The sequence below is a fragment of the Rhipicephalus microplus genome, chromosome 3 (genome assembly GCF_043290135.1).
Source record: "Rhipicephalus microplus isolate Deutch F79 chromosome 3, USDA_Rmic, whole genome shotgun sequence".
Lineage (NCBI taxonomy): Eukaryota > Metazoa > Arthropoda > Arachnida > Ixodida > Ixodidae > Rhipicephalus > Rhipicephalus microplus.
This window is the reverse complement of record NC_134702.1, coordinates 1468753-1492327: the sequence shown is the minus strand read 5'-3', so window position 1 is coordinate 1492327 and position 23575 is coordinate 1468753. Positions and strand designations below refer to the sequence as shown.

General features: G+C 47.9%; 1 protein-coding gene across 1 annotated transcript in view; it reads left to right on the top strand.

Annotated features, from left to right (window-relative positions):
* The window catches only part of Aldh7A1 (aldehyde dehydrogenase 7 family member A1), a 91770-nt gene that overhangs the window by 5548 nt on the left and 62647 nt on the right, over window positions 1–23575 (top strand). Inside the window, exons 2-3 of the mRNA XM_037433962.2 lie at window positions 12388–12633; window positions 14129–14407. Coding sequence (XP_037289859.1) covers window positions 12388–12633; window positions 14129–14407 — 525 coding nt within the window. The remainder of the gene's footprint in view (window positions 1–12387; window positions 12634–14128; window positions 14408–23575) is intronic.

Below are 23575 nucleotides of genomic sequence, written 5' to 3'. Positions count from 1 at the left end.
CTCCCGCCATGCCCGGATACCTCCCTGGGTACCTACGGCAGTTCGCGTGCTGTAGCGCGGTTTGTTAGGGGCTCGTCATCTGCTGCTGTGTACGATGTTGAATGGGAAGCATTGTGGTTTTTTGTTGTCGTACTTTAACGAGCTCATCGGATCAGAAAGGCTTCGTTTGTTCCCTCAATACACGACCAGAAAATCAAGATGTGCTACCCGTATATCAGCCACCGCGTACACCAGCTGTTCGCCACGACCTGCGAGTGCCAATTATCTCTCTTTCACTTCAAATACTACAAATTGCGTGGCCCAACAACAAGGGAAAGCTCAGTCTCTTGAGCCGCAAGTTTAAGATTGGATGAGCGAAGTGCAGCAGCTCCCATCAAAAACGAGTCGTGCAGAGCTAGGCAAGTTTACAAGAGATATAATAATATGAATATATTGCTGTTGCTCACGCCACCTAAGTAGCAGTGCCCCCCCCAAAGTGTTTTAAACAGTGCTGATGTTGAGCCTTTTTGAAATTTGTGAAAACAGCCAAGGAAAATATTATGCGAGGCAGATAGAGACTTCGCGTAGTACGTGCCGCGGAAATGCTGGTCATCACTTTCTTTTTTCGTGTATGTTTTGACATCTTTTTCACCTTGTATTCTACTTTTTTTTGTACACTAATATACAGTGGAGTCTCTAAAAATGATGGGAATTGATTGACCAATTTTTCAAAATCCTAACCCCCAACTCGTACCGATCGGCTATACTTCAAAGTGAACAAATATTATTTCGCATCTATTTTCACAGTTTGTTTCAATGCAATAGCCGCATTTCCGCGATCGCATCACGATTTTAACCGCCTCCCTGAAAAGCTGATTGTGCACAGTGGTCGCGGACAGGTATGTATGTACAGTATCTTGGTAAGCTATCTCTGTTTACAGGTAAGTGCTTGGCTATGGCACTTACCCAGAATGAAGTTGCACCCGAAGACGCAAATATCACCGAGCTTCAAGTAGTTTTTTTGTTAATCCGCGCCAGCCAAACACGCCGGTACTTTTCGGAAAATCGCAATGTGCATTCGCAATTTTTGGTAACAACTTTCGGCGAAGAAACGCCCCAAAGCTCTGCTCACTCTCGGGGACTACTAAATCAACTTGCCTCACTAGCAGCCTTCAAATTTGCATCGCGAGGCAAAACTAAATCGGCGCAAGCACGAGGAGGCAACATGGCAGCGGTAGGCGACGGAGTCAATAGGTACCCGGGCATGTCTGTGGCGCATTTCGGAAGTCACGAAGGGGTGCTGCATGACATACGTGCACATTATGTATAGTGCTAATGGCCGACAGCAAGGAAGATTTGCAGAGATTAATAGATGATATACATCTGTGGTAATGTAGGAGATAAGTTATATTTTAGACTCAGTAAGGAAAAATCAGCAGTCATGATAGGTAGTGAGATTATGATACACGAGATCACACTAGAGATAACAGATAAATACAAATATCTGGGCATATGGATAAGCAATGGGACAGAGTACCTAAGGGAACACGAAATATATGTAACGACTAATTGTAACAGGAATGCAACGGGGATGGAAAACGTGAGGCCTGCGTGGTAGGTGCAGCACAGTTGTAGCGAAAGCTAGAAGAGCGGCTTTCAGAGCCTTTTCAAAACACTCGTTGGGTAACTAGTGCAAGCACACTTGCTTGGTACCACTAGGGCATTAATAATTAACTTTTGGGTAGTAGGCCAGCATTCACTATGCTATTTTTTGTCATTCTTCTGAGAAGCGTTGTGTCCGCTGAACACTTGAAAGAAATTTTGTGCCAATCGTCCATGCAGTGGCTGACGACTGTGATGAATTATGGCTGTAGTGGGTATGGGCCACAGTTATTAGGGAAACAAGAACAAGCTTTTGTAATGGGTTGGAGCATTGGACGACCCACTCATTATGCTGATCGCATATATTGCGACTGGTTGTTCTTTCGCTGTTTTAAAACGCTTTATCGCGATTAAAACGCTTTAACGCGATTGATTTCCCAACATCAAGCCTGCCGAAGGCAAGTTTGACAACAAGTCGCAAGCACCGGTGTAGCTCAGTGGTAGAATACTGGGCTGGCACCCAGCGGCCCCGCAATTCGCGGGATCAAATCCTCGCTGCGGCGGCTCCATTTTTCATGGACGTGAAAATGCTGTATACCCGCGTGCTCGAATTTGGGTGTACATTTTAAAAAACCTCAGGTGGTCGAAATTTCCAGAGCCCTCCACTACGGCGTGTCTTATAATCATGTGGTGGTTTTGTGACCTTACGCCCCACATGTCAATCATCTATGCCTCTTCGGACCAAGAAAAATGAAATGTTGTTAAGCAGGAATCAATGTGCATACCATTTCTCTTACGCAGGGGTGTTTTTTTTTCACGTTCACTATATTCACGTGATTATAATTAGTTTGCCGAGCTTGATGTCATCAGGCCAGATTAGCTCATTTTCTGATATCTTTGGCAGTAAGCAGTCTTGCAACATTGAGGAACACTTCCGACCACCGTACTTGCGACACAACACCGTACGTTAAGGCGAAAGCATCATAAAACGTGAAATATGATTGTCGGCGGCATAAAGGACGAGTTGCACTAAATATACTGCTTTAGGTAGTGCGCTCGCTTTCACTGTCGCCCCGCCGCAGTGGTCTCGTGGCTAAGGTACTCGGCTGCTGACCCGTAGGTTGCGGGATCGAATCCCAGCTGGGGCGGCTGCCTTTCCGATGGAGGTGGAAATGCTGTAGGCCCGTGTCCTCAGATTTGGGTGCACGTTAAAAAGTCGAAATTTCTAGAGCCCTCCACTACGGCGTCTCTGATAATCATATGGTGGTTTTGGGACGTTAAACCCCACATATCGATCAATCAATCCATCAGCTATTTGCGTCCTATCGCGTCATTTTTTACTTCGACAACCGTCTCTGGATCAAACATCTGTTGTTACGCACTGGATCAATACTGGTGATGCCACCTCTACAGGCCAGCGTCCATATCGCGTGTCTCATCAGAAACGTCAAGTAATTCAGTGCGAAGTTGACAATATAATCGCTAAGGACTTTATGGAGCTGTTGTCCAGCCAGTAGCCTTCCCCCATCGTGCTCGTGAAAAAAAATAAAAAGGGGATGGAAGCTGGCACTTTTGTGTTGGTTATCGCCACTTAAACAAAGTAACTCATAAAGACCTCTACCCTTTGCCTCGGATCGATTACGCTCTTGATTGCCTTGATGGTGCACAATACTTTTCATCGGCCGACCTTTGGTCCGGTTGTTGGCAAATTTCATTCGACTCCATGGTGCGTGAAAAAACTGCTTTTGTGACGCCCGATGGTCTCTATCAATTCAAGATCATGCCATTTGGACTTTGCAATGCCCCGGCAATTTTAAAACGCATGAACTTCCTTCTCCATGGATATAAGTGGTCAATCTGTTTATATTACCTGGACGATGCCATCATCTATTCCCCCTACATTTGACAGCCATCTCAGACATCGGTCTGCCGTTCTGGATGTTTTTCGCAGAGCCGCTCTTCAACTGAATTCGGCAAAGTACTGTTTTGGGTGGCACGAACCCACTAAACTTGGTCACCTTGCATGTGCTGTCGGCGTTCGGCCCAACCCGGATAAGGTCCGCGCAGTGCAAGAATTCCCTATACCGTGCTCAACCAAGGACTTCCGCAATTTTGTAGAATTATGTTCCTATTTTCATCGCTTCATCCACAACTTCGCTCACATTGCTCGGCCTCTCACTGATCTCTTAAAAAAAATGCTTCTTTCACGTGGGGTGCCAAGCAAGCTCTTTTTCTACCCTTATTCATCTGCTGACTACGCCGCCAATACTAGCCTATTTTGACCCTGCTTTGCATACATAGCTTCGGACCGATGCCAGTGGCCACGGAATTGTGGTGATTCTCGGTCAGCGACAGCACGGCAAGGATAGAGTAATTGCTTAAGCCAGTTGTCTCCTTTCGTCCGCCGAGCAGAAATTCTTCATCACTGAGCGTGAATGCGTAACGCTAGTGTGGGCTGGACCAAATTCAGGCCCTACCTATATGGCCTTACTTTTTCCGTAGTCACAGACCGTCACGCTGTTTGCTGGCTCTCATCACTAAAGGACCCGTCTGGACGTCTCGATTGCTGGGCACTACTTCTTCAGGAATATTAGTTTGAAATACATTACAAGTCGGGGCGACTTCACACAGACACAGACTGTCATGTCATCCAGTTAAAGAGCACAAACTACAAGACCTTGACTTGGACCCTTGCGGACCGTCCATCTGCGCTTTGCTTGACATCACCGATGAACAGCGACGGGACCCATCTCCCATCTTTAATGGCTATTATCAACCATCTAACGTCCCCATTATCCGACCCGTCTGTCCGTCTGTTCGAGCTGCATGACATTCTGTACCCTCGCAGCTTCAATGCCGGAACTACTTGTGCTACCCCGCCATCTACGCAACAGTGTCCTGGAACAACTTCATGATGTACCAACAAGAGACACCACGGTGACTTGGTGTCTCTCCTGCATACGATCGAGTGCGACGTCGCTTTTTCTGGCCCGGCATGTACAGTACTGTAGTTCGTTACGTTGCTTCATGTCACCACTGCCAACGACGAAAGCGCCCCTCGGTACTGCCTTCTCGCCCCTTACACCCTATCAACATACCCATGGAGCGAGTCATTATTCTGTGTTGGACTTGACCTGCTAGGCCCTTTCCCTACGTCCACCTCGGGTAATAAATGGGTATAACACACGCTTTGCCATCACTCAAGCCCTGCCGACGAGTTGCGCCACTGACGTTGCTGACTTTCTCTTGTACGACGTCATTCTATATCATGGTGCCCTTCAACAGCTGCTTACCGATTGAGGAAGGTACTTCCTTTCACGTATTGTCGACGACATTATCCGTACCTCCTCCACTCGGCACAAGCTTACCACAGCTTATCCCCAGACGAATGGATTGACCGAGCGTCTCAATCGAACGCTTACTCAGATGCTGTCAATGTATGTTTCATTTGATCATCATGACTGGGACAGTGCACTGTCATTTCTCACCTTTTCTTGTAATTCCTCACAACATGATACTTCGGGTTATTCACCATCCTATTTGGTATTTGGTTGGCATTCAGTGTTACCATTTGAGACCATGCTCCCTTCGACCATACCCTTGTCTACTGCATACGAAAGCGACATCATTGTTTCAGCATATACAGGTCGACAAGCCACCCATGATTCACTATCTTTGTCGCAAGCACAGCAAAAAGATCGTTACGATAGTCGACATCGAAGCGTCCACTTGACATCGGGATCTGTGGTACTCCTTTGGTCACCCTGCCGCCAAGTCGGCATATCTGAGAAGCTTCTTTCCCGTTACAACAGCCCCTATAAAGTACTCCGCCGACTCAACGACGCCAATTATGAGACCGCACCTTTGGACTCTGCTTCTTTGACCACGTCACCTCAGACGGACAAAGTACACGTTTCTATACTGAAACCATATTGCCTGCTAGCTCTTCATCGCCTTAGAAAGTGCCACGATGGCGCTTCCGCCGTGGGAGGGTGATGTTACCGTGCGACATAGACATGAACCAGGGTGGTGGTTGCCGAAAATAAAGACGAGTGAACGTAGAGCTGGCGCGTGGTACTCATCGGCCATATCGACTGACTGACGATCCGCTGCCTGAATAAACCTCGATCTCGGCTCCATCTCAATATGACTGGGCGTGAGTACAGTGAACTGAAGTGGGGCGCACGACTGACTTCCCGGCTGCAGAAATCGGACGGCGGCAGCGATTTCGTGTAGTCACCGCTTTGGTCACTACAACATGGGCAATCGTACAATGAGATTCCACCATGCGACATGCGTCGCGAGCATGTCCCCCAGAGTACAATTAAACGGCTCAGTCAAACCGTTAGTCTGTGGGTGGTAGTCTGTACTCTTCCAGTGTATAATATGGCACTGTTGAAGTGCTTGGATTACATCGGAGAGGAGGACACGCCCCCGGTCACTGAGGGGTTCGCGAGGAGGGCCATGATGAAGCACAAAACAATTGAGTATGAAAGTTGCAACGTCTTGTGCTGCAGCTGTGGGGAGAGCAGCAGTTTCAGCGTACCGTGTAAGATGATCCACAGCCACGCATGGGTGGTTTGGGCATGGAAGTGGCTGCAATGAACCTGTTGCAGGATGTGGCGGGTTTTTCTGCCGCTGACATTCGTGGCAGCCACGAATGAACTGGCGGACGAAGGTAAACATTCCACGTCAGTAATACCTTTTTTGTAGTCTCGTAGGTCTTGAAAACACCGGCGTGAGCACATTGCGGGTCGGAATGAAACGACGTGCAGATAGTAGAGCGCAGCGTTCGGGGAATGACTAGTAGCCATTTCCTACCATCTGCTGAATAGTTGCGCCGATACAAAGGCTATCCCGAATACTGAAGTGCGGAGCCTGGCGGCGCAGGGTGGTTGGAAGTGTCGGTGTCCCGGATAACGCGTCAAAAAGCGAAGCTATTCATGGGTCATTGCGTTTTGCAGAAGAGATAGTGTCCTCGCCAAGAGCTGACAACGTGTTGTCCGAGGAAACAGATGCAATGTCCAGGGATAGGGGAGATCGCGACAGTGCATCAGCATAGGTATGCTTGTGGCTGGAACGATATACCACGCGAATGTCATATTTTTCAAGCCGAAGAGCCCAACGGGCAAGACGACCCGATGGGTCCTTAAGCGAAGATAACCAGCATAATGCGTGTTGGTCCGTTACTACATCAAAAGCATGGCCACAAAGGTATGGGCGGAACTTGACAAGCGCCCAAACGATGGTCAAGCATTCCTTCTCGGTGACGCTGTAGTTTGATTCAGCCTTGGTAAGAGGTCTGCTGGCGTAGGCGACGACATACTCGGCGAATCCAGGCTTGTGTTGCGCGAGAACCGCACCGAGGCCGACGCCACTGGCGTTGGTGTGGACCTCAGTTGCTGCCGTAGGATCGTAGTGACGCAGTATTGGTGGTGAAGTGTGGAGACGATGAAGGGTACAGAAGGCTTGGCCACACTCAAAAGACCATGAAAAAATATTAGTGGCGCTGCCTAGAAGTTCGGTCAAAGGCGCAATGATAGAGGCGAAGATGCGCACGAACTGGCGAAAGTAGGAGCATAACCCCACGAAGCTCCGTAACTGCTTCATAGTCGTTGGTTTTGGGAAGTCGGCGACAGCACGTAATTTAGCCGAGTCTGGAAGTATACCGTCCTTTGATACGACGTGCCCGTGAATCTTAAGTTGCCGAGCAGCGAAGTGGCACTTTCTCAGGTTGAGTTGGAGCTGAGCATTCTTCAGGCACGTGAGGACGTGTTTCAGGCCCTCGAGATATGTTGCAAAGTCTGGCGCAAAGACAATATTGTCGATAGCAGACATATTTGCCTCTTCGAACTCCGAAGAACAGAGTCCATCATGCGCTCGAAGGTGGCAGGCACATTGCAGAGGCCGAAGGGCATAACATTAAACTTGTATAGACCGTCGGGTGTCACGAAGGCTGTTTTTGGTCGATCGGCATCTGCAAGGGGGACTTGCCAGTACCCTGAGGGCAAATCTAATGAAGAAAAACTCGACATAGAAAGCGTCAAGGGCATCGTCAATCCTGGGTATAGAATACACGTCTTTTCGAGTGATCCTATTTAGGCACCGGTAATCCTCGCAGAAGCAAACGGAACCATTCTTTTTTTTAACGAGCACTACAGGTGAGACCCATGGACTTTGTGAAGGTTGAATGACGCCGCATTGCAGCATATCGTCCACCTGTTCGGTAATAACTTGGCGTTCGGCCGCAGAAACACGGTATGGTCATTCTTGTAGTGGCACATGGGAGCTGGTATCGCGGTAATGTAGAGTAGTAGAAGTGGGGGCAAGTGAAGGTTGAACAACATCTAAAGATTCGAGGTACTTGTACAGAAGTTAGAGGAGTTCAGATGGTGACAGTCCGTTTGCGATTGCCGAATCAAACGCTTTCGAAGCCTGTAGATCAGTGGATAATAGCACAGATGGCGGCGAGGTTAGTTTGCGATGATTCTTGCGGCATGGTAAAAATTTTTTCCGTTATCAATGGGCTGTACGCATCCAAGAGATTCCCCTTTAAACAGTTTGATGGTATGTGGAAAGGGATTGGTAAGGCAGAGAGCACTGGCTCCATTAAAAATTAAGAGGGCTGAATGAGGGAGCAGAAGTGGTTTCGGACTTAGAAAGAGGCTTGATGGCTCAAAAAATGCTACTTCATCACGCATGCTGTCGGAGACCACAAGGAGCAAAACAGCTGTTGTCGGTGGAATGTCAGTGTCTTCTTTGACAACTAGCTTGTGCGCGGCTTGATTCGTGTTGTCGTAGGGCTGGTCGGTCGAACAATGGGAGCAGTTCAAGTTCGGAACGGGCACAATCTATAACGGCGTGATTACGCGATAGGAAATCCCAGTCAAGTATGACGTCTTGAGAACAAGAGGAAAGGACGATAAACTCAACAATGTAGTGTTCCTTCGTACTTTTGAGTCGGACAGTGCAGGCGGCTGCAGGTCGAACAGGTTCTCCATTTGTTGCATGTAAGGACATCATATCAAGCGGCGTGGTCACCTTTCGGAGCTTGCAGCACAGTTTGGCTTTCATAACAGACACAGCGGCACCAGTATCTACAAGAGCGTATGCATAGGCGCCGTCTACAAACGACAATATTTGACGGCGAAGTGCGAGGACTTGAACAATTGGATAGCGCAGCTCTTGCCTCCTGAACTGCGACGGCTAGTTTCCCTTATTTTGAGGGGCTGGTAATAGACGCATGGGTGACAAGGAGCAACGAGACGAAGTTGCCGGATAGTCACAGGAAGACGTGCTTGACTGATGATCCAGACTTCCATAACCAAAAGGGGGTCGGTTCATGTCGTTTCTCCGTGATTGGGCGTCTGTGTAGCCGGGCACACGACGGCAGTATCGGCAGAAATGGCCAGGGCCGCCGCATGCAAAACAGATCGGCCGGTTATCGCGCGTTCTCCAGGCATTTGCAGCGACGGGCGCCGCCCACGTGGCATACAGCTGAGTCGAGGCTGTGGTAGCGAGGGGAGGAGTCTATGCGACAAAAAACCGAGTAAGAACGCAGGCCGACCCAGATGATGGTGCTCGATCGCCGATCTCGTGCCTTTTTCTTGTGTTGATGATAGTAGTTGAGCCGATGGTATCAACGTCTTTCTTATTCGCTATAGTAATAATATCAGTGATGGTATGTATTCCAGCTAGATTATTTGCAGATGACTGTGTGATTTACAAATTACTAACCCTCAGGATGCCTGCCACTGTCAGGCCTAGCAAATCTCAGTAAATAGCGTAATGAGTGGCATATGCAAAGAAAGAAAATAAAACAAAAGCTATCAGGTTCAAGACATTGGTCAACCCCATGTTATATGACTATACGTTGAACATACCCATGGATGCTGTATTGACAATAAAGTACCTTGTGCTGGTTTATCATCAGACCTGTCATGGCTTGTTCATATAGACGCAATTGTTAGGAAAAAATTCGGTTCACTTCGCTGTATAAGGTGAAATTTGAATTCGTGGACTAAACTTCTTGTTTATGATGCTGGTATGCTCACAAATGGAATACGCCTCTTTAATCTGGAACCCGCAATCTGAAAATAAGGCTGTTTGCTTTATCGCAAAAAAATACTTGGGCACATTAAACATAACTGAAATTAAATTACTCAATTTAGCTCCTCTAAAAAAGCACAGGATGCTGACACTATTGTCCTTCTTTCATAAGCTGCACTATAATTGGTCATCCCACGGTACCTCAAACATCAGGCCAGCTCGTCATGTCTTCACGACCAGTATAAAATTGAACCCAATTTGTCCCGCACTAATCTGTTGCAACACTTGCCACTTTTCACCGTAATTCTTGCATGAAGCGATTTCGCTACTGACATTGCACACATTGTCAATCGTGACTCATTTGTTAATCATGTAAAGTCATTCTCTGTATGACTAACCCTCTGAACTATTGCAGGCTAACAATCCATACCTTGCACTGAGACGGAAAGCTGCACACTTAAAATTTCTCTACCTCCTTTGGAGTCAAAAACAAGCAATTGACCCCTGATCCTATCTTTCATCTTTTACATCAAGACTTACTCGCCACCATCATCCTAACTCTTTGACACCTTATTTTACGAGAACAGATTTATTCAAGTTTTCTTTTTTTACACGAACTGTAACAGACTGGAATGATTTATTGTAGCATTTAATCATATTGGGATCATTGTTAATTGTATTGAGTATATTTGTGTTCGCTTCATTTTGTTGTTTTCTTCCCTCACCCTACTTGGACCTGTATAAGGTCGGCAGTATTGAATAAAGAACCTGTGATCCCCCACCCCCCTAAAATGAAAATATTATTCATTGTTGTTCAATTGTGGTCATCAGCGGCGTAGCCAGGGGGCAGCACACGAAACACGTGCCCCCCCCCCCCCCCCTCCTCCGAAATTTTTTTCGCCATTGCATAGAGGCGAAAAATGGCCAGTTAAAATGTGCCCCTCGAAATCAAAGTGGTGCCCTCCTCTTCCCCCTCGAAAACATTTCTAGCTACACCTGATTGTGATTGCTTTTCTGTAGCCATCGTTTCAATGTCGAATGTTTTCGTTTTTACTTACTCTTGTTCATATATTCTTATTATAGTGCTTAGGGTTGCCCCGCCGTAGTGGTCTAGTGGCTAAGGTACTCGGCTTCTGACCCGCAGGTCGCGGGTTCGAATCCCGGCTGCGGGGGCTGCATTTCCGATGGAGGCGGAAATGTTGTAGGCCCGTGTGCTCAGATTTGGGTGCACGTTAAAGAACCCCAGGTGGTCGAAATTTCCGGAGCCCTCCACTACGGCGTCTCTCATAATCATATGGTGGTTTTGGGACGTTAAACCCCACAAATCAATAGTGCTTAGGGTTTGTTTTGTCCGTTATTTGCTCCATTCATTGTTACGCCTCCCATGTAATGCCTTCTAGGCCTTTAGATATCTGAATAAAAAACATAGTAGTCTTTTACGTGAAACCTTATTGCATGGTGTGCTATTGCCACCACATTCTTTGAGTTTGAACACACTTATATAATTTAAATAGCTATTTTCTTTAGGAGACAACAAGAAACAGCGAGAAGTTAAAAAGTACAGTTTCACTGTATTTAGCCTCTGGCTTGTAAAAGAATGAAAGCTTGAAAAAATTTGTCCGCAACATTTCCTCTATATTGTCACTTTTATGTGGCAGTCTTGGCCTGTAAGCACGGAGACGAGGTGACTTGAATACAAACTATATTTGAGCAAACTTGTGCCTCAATAGAATTCTTTGAAAAAAACTGTCGGTGGCTTCAAAACGGCGTGTGCGCTTTAGCGTCGGCAAAAAAATGCTATTCCCACTGCTTATCAAAAGCATTCCCTGTGCGCGAGCCACGCCAAACTGATAAGCTGAGAGAGATGCTGCTCAAAGAAGTGGGCACTAACATAAACGCACGTGGCAGTATACTAATAAAAAAAAATCTAGTGCCGAAAGCCCCTTGTACTAAATCTGACCAAATTTGGGCACGCTACGGTTTCTTAAAATGTGGACGTATTCTCCAAGGAGCTCGCGCTGGGAGCAACTCTTTTTTTTTTTTTTTGAAGGACAGTGACTTGACTTTTGCTACTTGCATTGGAAAAAGGAATGTCTGTGCCCTGTGGTTCCCCGCCAGACCAGTCCTATCCAATGCAGCTTTCCAGGGTACCATGCATGGCCTATGGGGGTCTCGAAATGAGGTCGCTGCTCAAGCAGCATTTATTTAACTACTTTTATATCGACAACATCGCCATCCGAATGAAATACATCACTAGTGATCATCACGCTAAGCAACCTTATACAATATTTCAATACACTTCATCAAACATAAGAAAACACAAGGTAATGCAAAGGATGCGTCGCCTATGTTCGACTCGCTGCTAGGGACCCGTGGGATGTGACCCGCGGTTGCCACATCCTCCAGGACCCTGTTGGGAGACGACTATTCGCGCCAGCTGCCACATGCTGAAGAGGGTCTTTTTCTGTGCAGCCACTTAGCCTCGCCATGCCAGAGCGCTAACCATGATGATGAACTCTCGCGAGCACTGCGCCATCACCACTGAGCATCTCTGAGAGAAGTGTGTGCAACAACGCGAACCCTTGTAAGGACACTTAATCTGCACTTTGGTCAGGCGTGTTTGGGTCACCACTGATACAGTGCGGGCAGTTTGTATAAATGAAGCATCACTGTGCAGCTTAACTGTTGAACTTGTTGGTCAAAGATAGTACGCATTAAGTGTTGCATAAAGGTCTCAAGTTGTCTGTTGTCCTGCAGGTGCTGACTTCTTACTGCCCAGCCAATGCTCGGCCCATAGCTGAGGTGGTGCAAGCTACACCGGCTGACTACGAGACTGCAGTGGCTGCGAGCTGTGCAGCCTGGCAGCAGTGGGCCGACCTTCCGGCCCCAAAGCGGGGTGACATAGTGCGCCAGATGGGGGACGCACTACGCCGCTACAAGGAGCCACTGGGCAAACTGGTCTCTCTCGAGATGGGCAAAATTCTGGCCGAAGGCCTGGGCGAGGTATGACTGGGCTCATTGCACTGAGCACAAACATTCCAGACTGTGTACAGCCACCTCCACATCTTTGCAAAAAGTGTGAGCAGCTGGCTTTGCTCTGCCTGGGAGCATGCGCGGTATAATAGACATTCTGGCCTGCTTTGCATGAGTGACAGTGTTTAAGGCCAAGCTTGTATAACCGAAAATGCACTCCCTCTTTCAGCATTCCTAAAGGTGATAATTTATATGGCTACGCACATGTTATCACCCTAGAGCAAATAGATTTGTTTACGTGAGCAAATAAACATGCTGGTTTATGCAGTCACTGTTAACCGCATCATTGGAACTGTCACTTGACTGGATGACAAAGAAAGATCCTTTTCTTGCTCTTACATATTGACATTAGCTTTTTGATCAAATGTTCCAAGTAGCACTCTTTTTTTCTGTAATCACATCTCAGTGATGTAGCTTAAAAATAATTTTGTTTAATAGGGGTGCTCGAGTATTGGACAATTTTTTTAATAGTGCTTGCTATGCAGTTTACACCAGAATTTCACTATTTGAATCGTTTGAACGTCCCAAAGACAAATAATTAATGTTAGACTTGCAGGTTTTTTTTGTATGCTTCACCCCATTACATTCTTATATTGCAGGAAAGCTGCCTTTCAGGTTCTGCTATGAGCTCAAATGTATTGACTTCAGAGTGTTTCCAACGTGGAGATAGGGCTTAGTTAATGCTGTTCTGGACCTGAAATTTGGGTTGCCCAAACCATATACGTAAATGAAATTTGGCCTCCTCATTCTTGATAAGACGACTATGAAACATCAGTGTTTCTATTTCATAAGAATATGCTTAGGAATTTTTTTGCCAACTTCACTTCAAAGTATTTGAAAAATATTCAAGAAATATTCGATTGGATTTGCACTCACAGGTCAACATTCGAACTTCGCACCCATGGGTGCACGTTAAAAAACCCCAGGTGGTCGAAGTTTCCGGAGCCCTCCACTACGGCGTCTCTCATAATCATATGGTGGTTTTGGGACATTAAACCCCACACATGAATCAATCATTACTTCGTAACCAAAGTTTCGCTATTCGCACAATTTGTGGGAATAAAAAGTTTGTGCAGAAAGAGATGCACTGGCAGTGGTGCTTGGAGCCTGGTCAGGTTGCTAGCCTGCCTGAAACTGTACTCTCAAAGCAAAATGAAACCCAAACAGCGGCAAGCGGTATAGTGCCCGCTGTCCATTCATCATCACTCGGGTTTCGCACCTCTGTCTGTGGTGATGACTGGGCAGTGCAGTCTTTACTATTGCTAATGCTTGCTGCTGTTCAGGTTTTATTTGGATTAGTCACTGTAGAATATGCGATTGCTGCTATGTGTGTGTGTGCACATCAATTGGACTAAAATTGCACTGCACCAGGCTCAAGCAGAAATTTGGAAAGCTGTTGAACATTAGTGCTACCAGCTTCTGTGCAAAGTTATTACGTGAATGTGTTTTTCCCGATGGCATGCAGGTACAGGAGTACATCGATGTGTGCGACTATGCTGTGGGCCTGTCGCGTACCATAGAGGGCAAGTGGCTTCCCAGTGAGCGGCCGGGTCACGCCCTTTTCGAAGCGTGGAACCCACTGGGCATTGTGGGTGTCATCACGGCCTTCAACTTCCCTGTGGCCGTCTATGGCTGGAACAGTGCCATTGCCCTGGTGTGTGGGGACACCCTCCTCTGGAAGACGGCCAGCACAACTCCACTGTGTGGTGTGGCGGTGACAAAAATAATTTCCAAAGTTCTTGAGGTGAGAATTCGGAAGGCTGCTCTCGTAAAGCTCTTCTAAGCGATGGTGCAATTATTTACTTCGCGACTCCCCTGCCATGAACATGCATTGAATGCATTGCGTAGGAAAGTCTCTCCCTTTTTTCATCAGGAACAGGGCATTTTCCTGCTCACCAAGGCCTACTTACCCTCCTTTGTCCTCACCTGCTGGTTCAGGTCTAGATGCACTGAGTAGTACTTGGCAGTGCCTCGTAGACAGCTGTACTTACATGGCACTCAAGTCCTTTTGTTTTAAAATGCAGTGATGGCGTTCTCTTTTACCTTTTTGGTGTACATCAGGGGTTGGCAACCTGCGGCCTTTTCTTATCGTATCACCTTGCACATCTGAAGAATGTGACCTAACATAAGCTTTCCACCTGTAACCTTAGTTGGATTGTCATTCTAATCTAGGTTTGTACAGCACTGTCCATTCAGCAGCACCTGCAAAGCCCCCTGTCCCTAAATGTGCCGTGTGGCTCGCCACTGTCTGCCTCATGCCACTCTGCCTTCTGCCTCAAAAGGTTGCCGACCCTGTACCCTTCACCAATTGGCAATGGCATGCAACACTGTCAGGGGGCGACACATGGAACTTTATTTTTCTATTTTCTTGCTTTTTCTAGTTGCCATGCATCTGCCAACTTATGTTTTCTTTGAGATCTGCACTTTATTTGCCCGGAAAATGTCTGGCCACAAAACAAATAAAGGACTGGCTCAATGCCACGAGGAAAACAGCTGCGCACTAGAAGCAGGGCTCCATAGCGTCGGGAGAAAAAGGCCCAGCTCCTTTAAAAGACGTGGTTTTGAGGCATCTTCCATTTCCTCTTTCCACACGCCATGTAGAAAATGTTTGGCTTTCATTTTAAAGTTTGTCGCCCAGCATTGTCAAGTCGGCCGAACTGTAGTGGACATTATCACGACAAGTCAACACAGTTCACTGGGTTTCAGAAATTTTTTACTTGTATACAGCCCAGGTCAGTCTCGGGGCTGTAATACACTAGTTTAGTTTCCGTGAACCACATGAGACTGACAGCAAACTGGTTGTTGTTGCTAGTATGTCGAGTTTTTTTTTTTTTTTTTGGACATCAGACAACTCTTGACACGTCACTCTGAAGGCACACGTGATACCGTTACCAGTTGTGGTTTTAGAGTAGCAGTATTAGATATATTCACAGACTTCCCAAGCACCACGCCACTCTTTTTAGGGTTCTTGACATCAGTGTTTTCATTTGAAGCCACCACCTTAAAATGTTTACAATTAATGTCGGTACTCCTTTAATTAAAACATGTGCTTCTTTACTAGGTATGACAGCTCTTCCAATATTTGTGGGTGAAAGAGTGAAATTTTAAAGATTTTTGTGTTGCCCAATGTGGTTCAGTACCTTTAACTGTGCTTGTAGCTCTATTCTGAAATGAATCGGTGATCTTCTAGTTTTGAGTGAAATGTTGTGACCCAAAGTTATTATGGAATGGTATGCACACTCTTCTTTCGCAGAACATGTGCACAGATTTGTGCTGTGTATAGCAAGGTTGAAGGACAAGGCGGAGATGTGAGCGGGAAAAGGAGTGGGAGGAAAGGGAGGAACGAGGATAATAGAGAAAGAAAATCTTGAGGGGATCTTTCAGGAGAATGTCTATCTAGGAGGTGAGGAAGAAAGGAGAGGAAGAGGAAGCAAGTGGGAGTGCGAGACAAAAATATGAGTGGCTATGGAGAGAGAGGAGGAAAGAAATAGAGAAAAAGGAAAACCAGAAAGAGTGAGGGGAACACTAACAAAGGCCACCCAGCTCTGTAGAGAAAGAAAAATAGGTTGTTAGTGAGAGGGGATGGGCCTGTGCTTTGCTGTGCCAACAAGGTTTGTGCGAACTTACCCTCTTAATTGCTTGTGCTTTAATGAGGTATCTTCTTGTTTTTTTATGCTCTAGTTTTAACATAATTACATCAGATGCCTGCAACATAAGTTTGTGATAGTATATGGTTTTTGTTCATAATGAACATACTGTAATGAATCTGAATAACGGGCGCTCTGCTGGTAATGAAGAAGACGATGATGATCGGTGGCTGTAGTAGTAGCTCGCGCACGCCGCTCGCCATTAGCCAGACCTGCCTGATAAAGCACATTTTGCAAAGCTGCGTCTGAACCTTTCTCGACGTACAACACCTCTATTTTGAGTGGTGGAGGAGCTGGGGTTCCCATCAACCTGGAACTTCGCAATCGAATGCTACCCTCACCGTTCACCATGGCTGCTCCTGGCCCTTCTCAAGTTGCCTTACCAATGACAGTCTACTGTACTGGCGTGCCTTGGAAACGCGACCCACCAATTTTTCGCGGCAACGATAAACAAGACGTCGAGGACTGGCTCGCCGAGTACAAAATCGTAAGTGCTTCCAACAAGTGGAACGCCTGCGACCAGCTCACAAACATGCGCTTTTACCTCGCTGATGTGGCCAGCCTCTGGTTCAAGAACCACGAAGGCAAAATCACCAACTGGTCCGCCTTCAAGACCACCATCGCCGCGGTCTCAGTCGTCCCGCCGTGCGCTGGCTTCATGCGGAACACCGTCTCCGTAGTTGAGTCCAGCGCAGGGACGAGACCTTTACAAGTTACATTGAAGATGTCTTGTCTCTTTGAAACCGCGTCGATGAATCTCTAACCGAACGCGACAAAATCAAGCACATCATCAAAGGAGTTGACGACGATACCTTCCAGATGCTCTTCGCTAGGAATCCACAGACTGTCACCGATGTTGTCCAGCTCTGTCAGTAGTATGAAGAGTTGCATAAGCAGCGTGTCTCGACGCGCAGAGCCGCTGAAGATACGGCTGAAGTTTCCGCCCTCGTGTACGACGTCGCTGCTGATCACACCATCTTACTGCCCCACATCAAACAATTTTTCGTGAAGAAGTTTCGCGTCAACTTTCTCTTGTGGCCGAAGCATCCGAGCCAGTGACCTCGGTAGACCCACGTCTACGCCAGGTCATTGACACACAGGTCACGCAGGCACTGCCTCCGTCGTCATCTGTCCCTACGCCGCTGATTTATACTGCGGTCATTGCTAGACCCCCAGCCCCACCTGTCTCTGGCGCATACAGGGGCACCAGGTCCCCCTACCCTACGACGCTGCCTACATACACGGCACCCCGTCCCGTTTCGCCACCTGCACCTTCTGTCGTTAACCCATGGCGCACCTTGGATAATCGACCCATCTGTTTCGCATGCGGTTTCGTGGGACATATAGCACGCTACTGTCGCCGTCGCAACTTCCAGCCTCCAGACCATGGGAATTCTGAAAATTACCAGGCTGCCCAGAATCTCCAGCGACCATCTTCTCCTATCACCGACTCATTGTCCCCACGACGCCCTGTCGATTCTGGCCGGTCATAACCACACCGTTGCCGATCTGTCTCCCCGATGCTTCGGCGCACGAGCCCCGCTCGGGAGGAAAACTGACAGCCGCAGTTCCGGAGGCAAGAACTGCGTCATCGTCGAACTTTCCAAGACCTCCTCTTTGTCTGCCCAACGAAATTGATGTGCTAGTAGAAGGTGTTGCTGTACGTGCACTTGTCGACACAGGTGCCGTCGTTTCTGTAATTAGTGAAAAACTGTGTCGCGATTTGAGAAAAGTTACAACGCCACTTACGAATCTTGCTCTGTGTACAGCCACCTCCCATTTCATCGCGCCGACGGCTCAGTGCAAAGCACGCGTTCTTATTCAAGATGTTTGGTACGCCGTCAACTTTGTTGTTCTCCCACGTTTATCTTACGATGTCATACTAGGATGGGATTTCTTTTCTACCCATCAGGCCCTCGCAGACTGCGCTTGTGCTGAACTTGCGTTGACGAATCCGTGCTTTGATATCAACCATCACAGTTCCTCGAAAGTGTTTGCCGCAGCTGACGTCCGCATCGCGCCGTTGTCCGCTGTCCTAGTGCCTGTGTTTTCCCCTGCTGCCACTAACTCAATGCTCCTGTTCTAACCAACTATAGCTAGTGTGCACCACCGAACCATCGTCCCCCGTTTGCCGTCATCAACTTTTCCAATGGTTCGGCGGTACTTTATGCGTGCAACGTTTCTGCTTGTAGATCCTGCTACGCGGCGAGTGCGTGGGAAACCTCGAGACCTTAAATTGTATTTTCGAAGACCCGATCTATCCAGACAAGCCATTTTTACAGACTTGTGCCATTACACCCGCAACTGACGCTAATGAACCTATGGATGTATTCCGCAAGTCTATTGATTGCAACCTCACGCCTGGGCAGCAGGAATAACTGATCAAGCTCCTCCAGCGTTTTCGAGCCTCGTTTGACCACAATCAGCCTTCCTTAGGTCGAGCGTCATCTGTTGTTCACCGTATAGATACCGGTCAAGAGACGCCATTACGACAGCGTCCATATCGTGTGTCAACTACCGAACGCCGTGCCATCAATGAACAGGTTGACGACATGCTGACATGTGGCATAACCGAACCGTCAAGTAGTCCCTGGACCTCTCCAGTTGTGTTGAAGGATGGATTCATCAGGTTTCGGGTGGACTACAGACGTCTCAACCGAATCACGCGCAAGGATGTCTATCCGCTGCCACGCATTGACGATGCCTTGGACTGCCTACAGGGAGCCGAATTTTTCTGTTCTTTAGATTTGCGCTATTGATACTGGCAGGTACCCATGGCAGAGGCCGATCGCGAAAAAACAGCTTTCATCACGCCCGGCGGGCTTTACGAATTCAGTCATGCCCTTCAGCCTTTGCAACGCGCCAGCTACTTTCAAGCGAATGATGGACTCAATCCTTCGAGGCCTCAAATGGAACGTTTGCCTTTGTTATTTAGATGACATTGTCGTCTTTTCAACTGATTTCGCAACCCATTTAACCCGCCTCGAGAAAGTCCTCGCGTGTATTTCTGCCGCGGGGCCGCAACTGAATCTGAAGAAGTGCCGTTTCGCTGCTCGAAAGCTTACGGTCCTTGGCCACGTGGTTTCAAAAGACTGCATTCTTCCTGACCCGTCCAAACTTACAGCCGTTTCAGCGTTTCCCAAACCGACCACCATGAAAGAGCTCCGAAGCTTCATAGGCCTTTGCTCTTAATTCCGGCGCTTCGTCCGCAATTTCACGACGATCATCGCTCCTTTGACCAAGCTCCTCGCTGGCTCTAGAGACCTTTCAGCCTGGTCTGCCACCTGTGACGATTCTTTCAATGAACTGCGCCGCCTCCTCACGTCACCGCCTATTCTGCGACACTACGACCCATCGGCACCCACAGAGATCTACACCGACGCTAGTGGTGTCGGGCTAGGCGCTATTCTTGCGAAGAAGAAAGACTGCTTCCGAAAGTACGTGGTTGCCTACGCAAGCCGAACTCTTAGCAAAGCCGAAATCAACTATTCCGTCACTGAAAAGGAATGCCTGGTCATTATTTGGGCGATAGAGAAATTTCGACCTTACTTGTACGCCCCGCCGCGGTGGTCTAGTGGCTAAGGTACTCGGCTGCTGACCCGCAGGTCGCGGGTTCGATTCCCGGCTGCGGCGGCTGCATTTCCGATGGAGGCGGAAATGTTGTAGGCCCGTGTACTCAGATTTGGGTGCACGTTAAAGAACCCCAGGTGGTCAAAATTTCCGGAGCCCTCCACTACGGCATCCCTCATAATCAAGTGGTGGTTTTGGGACGTTAAACCCCACAAATCAATCAACCTTACTTGTACGGGCGCCCTTTTGACGTCGTGACTGACCACCACGTTCTCTGCTGGTTGTCGTCACTGGAGGATCCAAGCGGTCGCCTCGCCCGATGGGCATTATGCCTCCAAGAATATAATATTCGCGTGGTCTATCGCTCCGGCCGGAAACATTCGGATGCAGACGCCCTATCCTGTTCGCACGTACCCCCTGACCTGGACTGCTGCGAAAGTCTAACCTGTGATGCCACTGCCGTCACCATTGCCGACATGCCATCTGAGCAATGCAAGGACCCGTGGGTTGCTTCGATTCTAGACATCCTGGCTGGGCGGACGGCTTCCCCCCCCTTCTCGCACGTTGCGTCGGCAAGTCGAGCACTTCGCCACTCGCGACGACGTGCTGTACCGACGCAACTACGCACCCGGTGGACGTCGGTGGCTACTCGTGATTCCACGTCATCTGCGATCCGAAATTTGTTCCACGTTTCATGACAACTTCAATGTGGACACGCAGGTTTCCTGAAGACTTATTCTCGCATAAGTCTCCGATATTACTGGCGTGGCATGTACCGTTTTATACGACAATACGTTCGGGCCTGCTCGACATGCCAGAGACGAAAAACTCCCCCTTATCACCCCAGCGGTGCCTTGTTACACTTACCATGCCCATCCTGACCATTCGACCGCGTCGGCATCGATATCTATGGTCCCCTTCCCAACACTGCTGACGGTAACCGCTGGATCATAGTTGCCGTCGACCATCTCACGCGGTATGCCGAAACTTCATCCCTTCCCTCGTCTACAGCAAAAAACGTTGCGACTTTTGTACTTCACAACATCGTATTACTTCATGTAGCACATCGCAGCATTGCTGCGTGAGTGCCACGTCGTTCACCGCACTACAAGCGCCTATCATCCCCAGACCAATGGAATGGCAGAGCACTTCAACCGCACCCTTGGTGACATGCTGTCTATGTATATCTCGTCAGACCACTCCAATTGGGACCGAGTGCTCCCGTTTATCACGTTCGCCTATAATACCGCCATTCAAAGCACTACTGGGTTCCTGGGTTCTCTCCTTTTTTCCTCCTTTACGGACGCGAACCTTCTTGCACTATGGACACCATTCTTTCGTACAAACCGGACTCCTCAGAGTCCACGACTTTGTCTCAAGCTGCTACATACGCTGAAGAATGCCGCCAACTGGCAAGATCATTCACAACCTAAGACCAAGGACGCCAAAAGCACCACCATGACGCATCAAGTAACACTACTTCCTTCAATCCAGGTTCACTCGTCTGGCTGCATGTCCCTTCTGCTACACCTGGCCTTTCTACCAAGTTGGTCGCCAAGTATCGCGGCCCATATCGTGTGCTACAAAAAACGTCGCCAGTGAATTACCTCATTGAGCCACTGGAACCATCTTTTGACCAAGGTCGTCGTGGCCAGGAAATTGTCCACGTCTCGAGACTTCAGCCCTGCTGCGACCCTCCCGTGTTTACTTGTCCATAGGTTGCCAGGATGGCTCCTTATTTCGCGGGGAGTAATTGTAATGAATTAATGAATCTGACTAACGGACGCTCTGCTGGCAATGAAGAAGACGATGATGATCGGTGGCTGTAGTAGTAGCTTGCGCACGCCGCTCGCTATTAGCCAGACCTGCCTGATAAAGCACATTTTGCCAAGCCGCATCTGAACCTTTTTCGACGTACAACACCTCTATTTTAATATATATATATATATATATATATATATATATATATATATATATATATATATATATATATACACACACACACACACACACACACACACACACACACACACACACACACGACAAGGACATCAGTGTCATTTGGCTAGAAGCATTACAACATTGTTCATCACCAATCTGAAGAAACTGGCACATTGACTTGACGCTGAGACTAGGCTCGATGTCTGATTCGTCGGGCTGATCAACAGGGTAGCGGGATAAGCAGTCGGCGCGTAGATGGAGACGTCTACACTTGTAAGCAACGGAGTAGGAATATTTCTGTATATGTAACGCCCAATGGCCAAGTCATCCGGCAGGGTCCTTCAGAGAAGAAAGCCAACACGACCCATGATGATCTGTGATGACAAAGGAAGGGCGGCATACAAGTAAGGATGAAATTCCGAAACCACCCGCACAAGAGCCAGACATTCCCGTTCTGTTAGAGTAATCGCATTCAGACTTAAAAAGGAGACGGCTCGCATAGGCAATCAGTCGTTGCCCCGCTAAATTTGTGCCAAAACTGCACCAATGTCGTGACTTCTAGAGCCTGTGCACACTTTTGTAGGAGCATCGGGGTCGAAACTTGCAAGAATAGGTGTTGTTTGAGCGGTGATTAGCTGATAGAAGGCGTCAGCTTGAAGAGGGCCCCCAACAAAATGGGACGTCTTGTTTGAAAAGGCCAGCGAGTGGCCATACGAGTACCGCAACGTTTTTCACGAACTGGCGAAAGTAGGAGCAGAGGCTCACGAAACTGCGAACATCATAGACAGAGCATGGGACTGGTAAGTTCGTTACAGTGCGTACTTTCGCTGGGTCTGGTCGTACGCCGGCAGCGTCAACAAGGTGACCAAACATGGTAATCTGACGAAGCCCGAAGTTGCACTTCGAGGAATCGAAGGGGCACTGCAACATTTTTTGAGCATAGTCAGAAAACGCTGCCGATCGGTAGTAGAGGCTCCCGACAACATGCGAGCCAATTATTATAGTGCAGCAAGGGGCCTGGCATTCACAATAAATTGTTAGTGAACTAAAAATAGCTTTCTCTTCTCTCGACAAATCACGGAAAATAAGTCCAGTTAGCCAATCTATCAGCTGTTGGCCGATTTGAATATGGCGCGCTAGGTTGTTACAGAGGTCGCCGCGAGAGGCCGTCACTTGTCCACATGTGCACGCTTGGTCGCACTGAAAAAGTTGCGTATTCGAAGAAAAAAAAAATGCTCAAGGTCACAAGGCGCAAGTGACTTTTTTTGTTTGTCCCTCCCATCCCTCCCCTGCACAGCTTCGAACGCTTTCTTCGAGACGAGAGAAGAGAGAGTGTGATTGCAGCGTGTGACAAATCTTTGTAACTCTGCTCGTACTGGATGTATTCTTAAAATTTTGTCGGCGTTCAATTTTCGAAGTAATACCCTTTTCCAGTGATTTAATTCCATGGTTACACAAAAATGTGTTTCAGCGCCCCTTTAAGCTGCAGGGCTGCCCGTTGGAATACAGATAGAATGGTCGAAAGGTGTTCAAGGTGGCTTGTGAAGGTAGGCGAGAAGATGATCACATCGTCTAAGTAGCACAAACATGTCGACCATTTAAATCTTTGAAGGAGCGTGTCTATCATTCTCTCGAAGGTCGCTGGACCGTGGCAGAGACCGAAGGGCATGGCCTTGAATTGGTAAAGAAAATCAGGGGTAATGAAGGCAGTCTTCTCTCGATTCGTATCATCTACAGTAATATGCCAGTAGCCA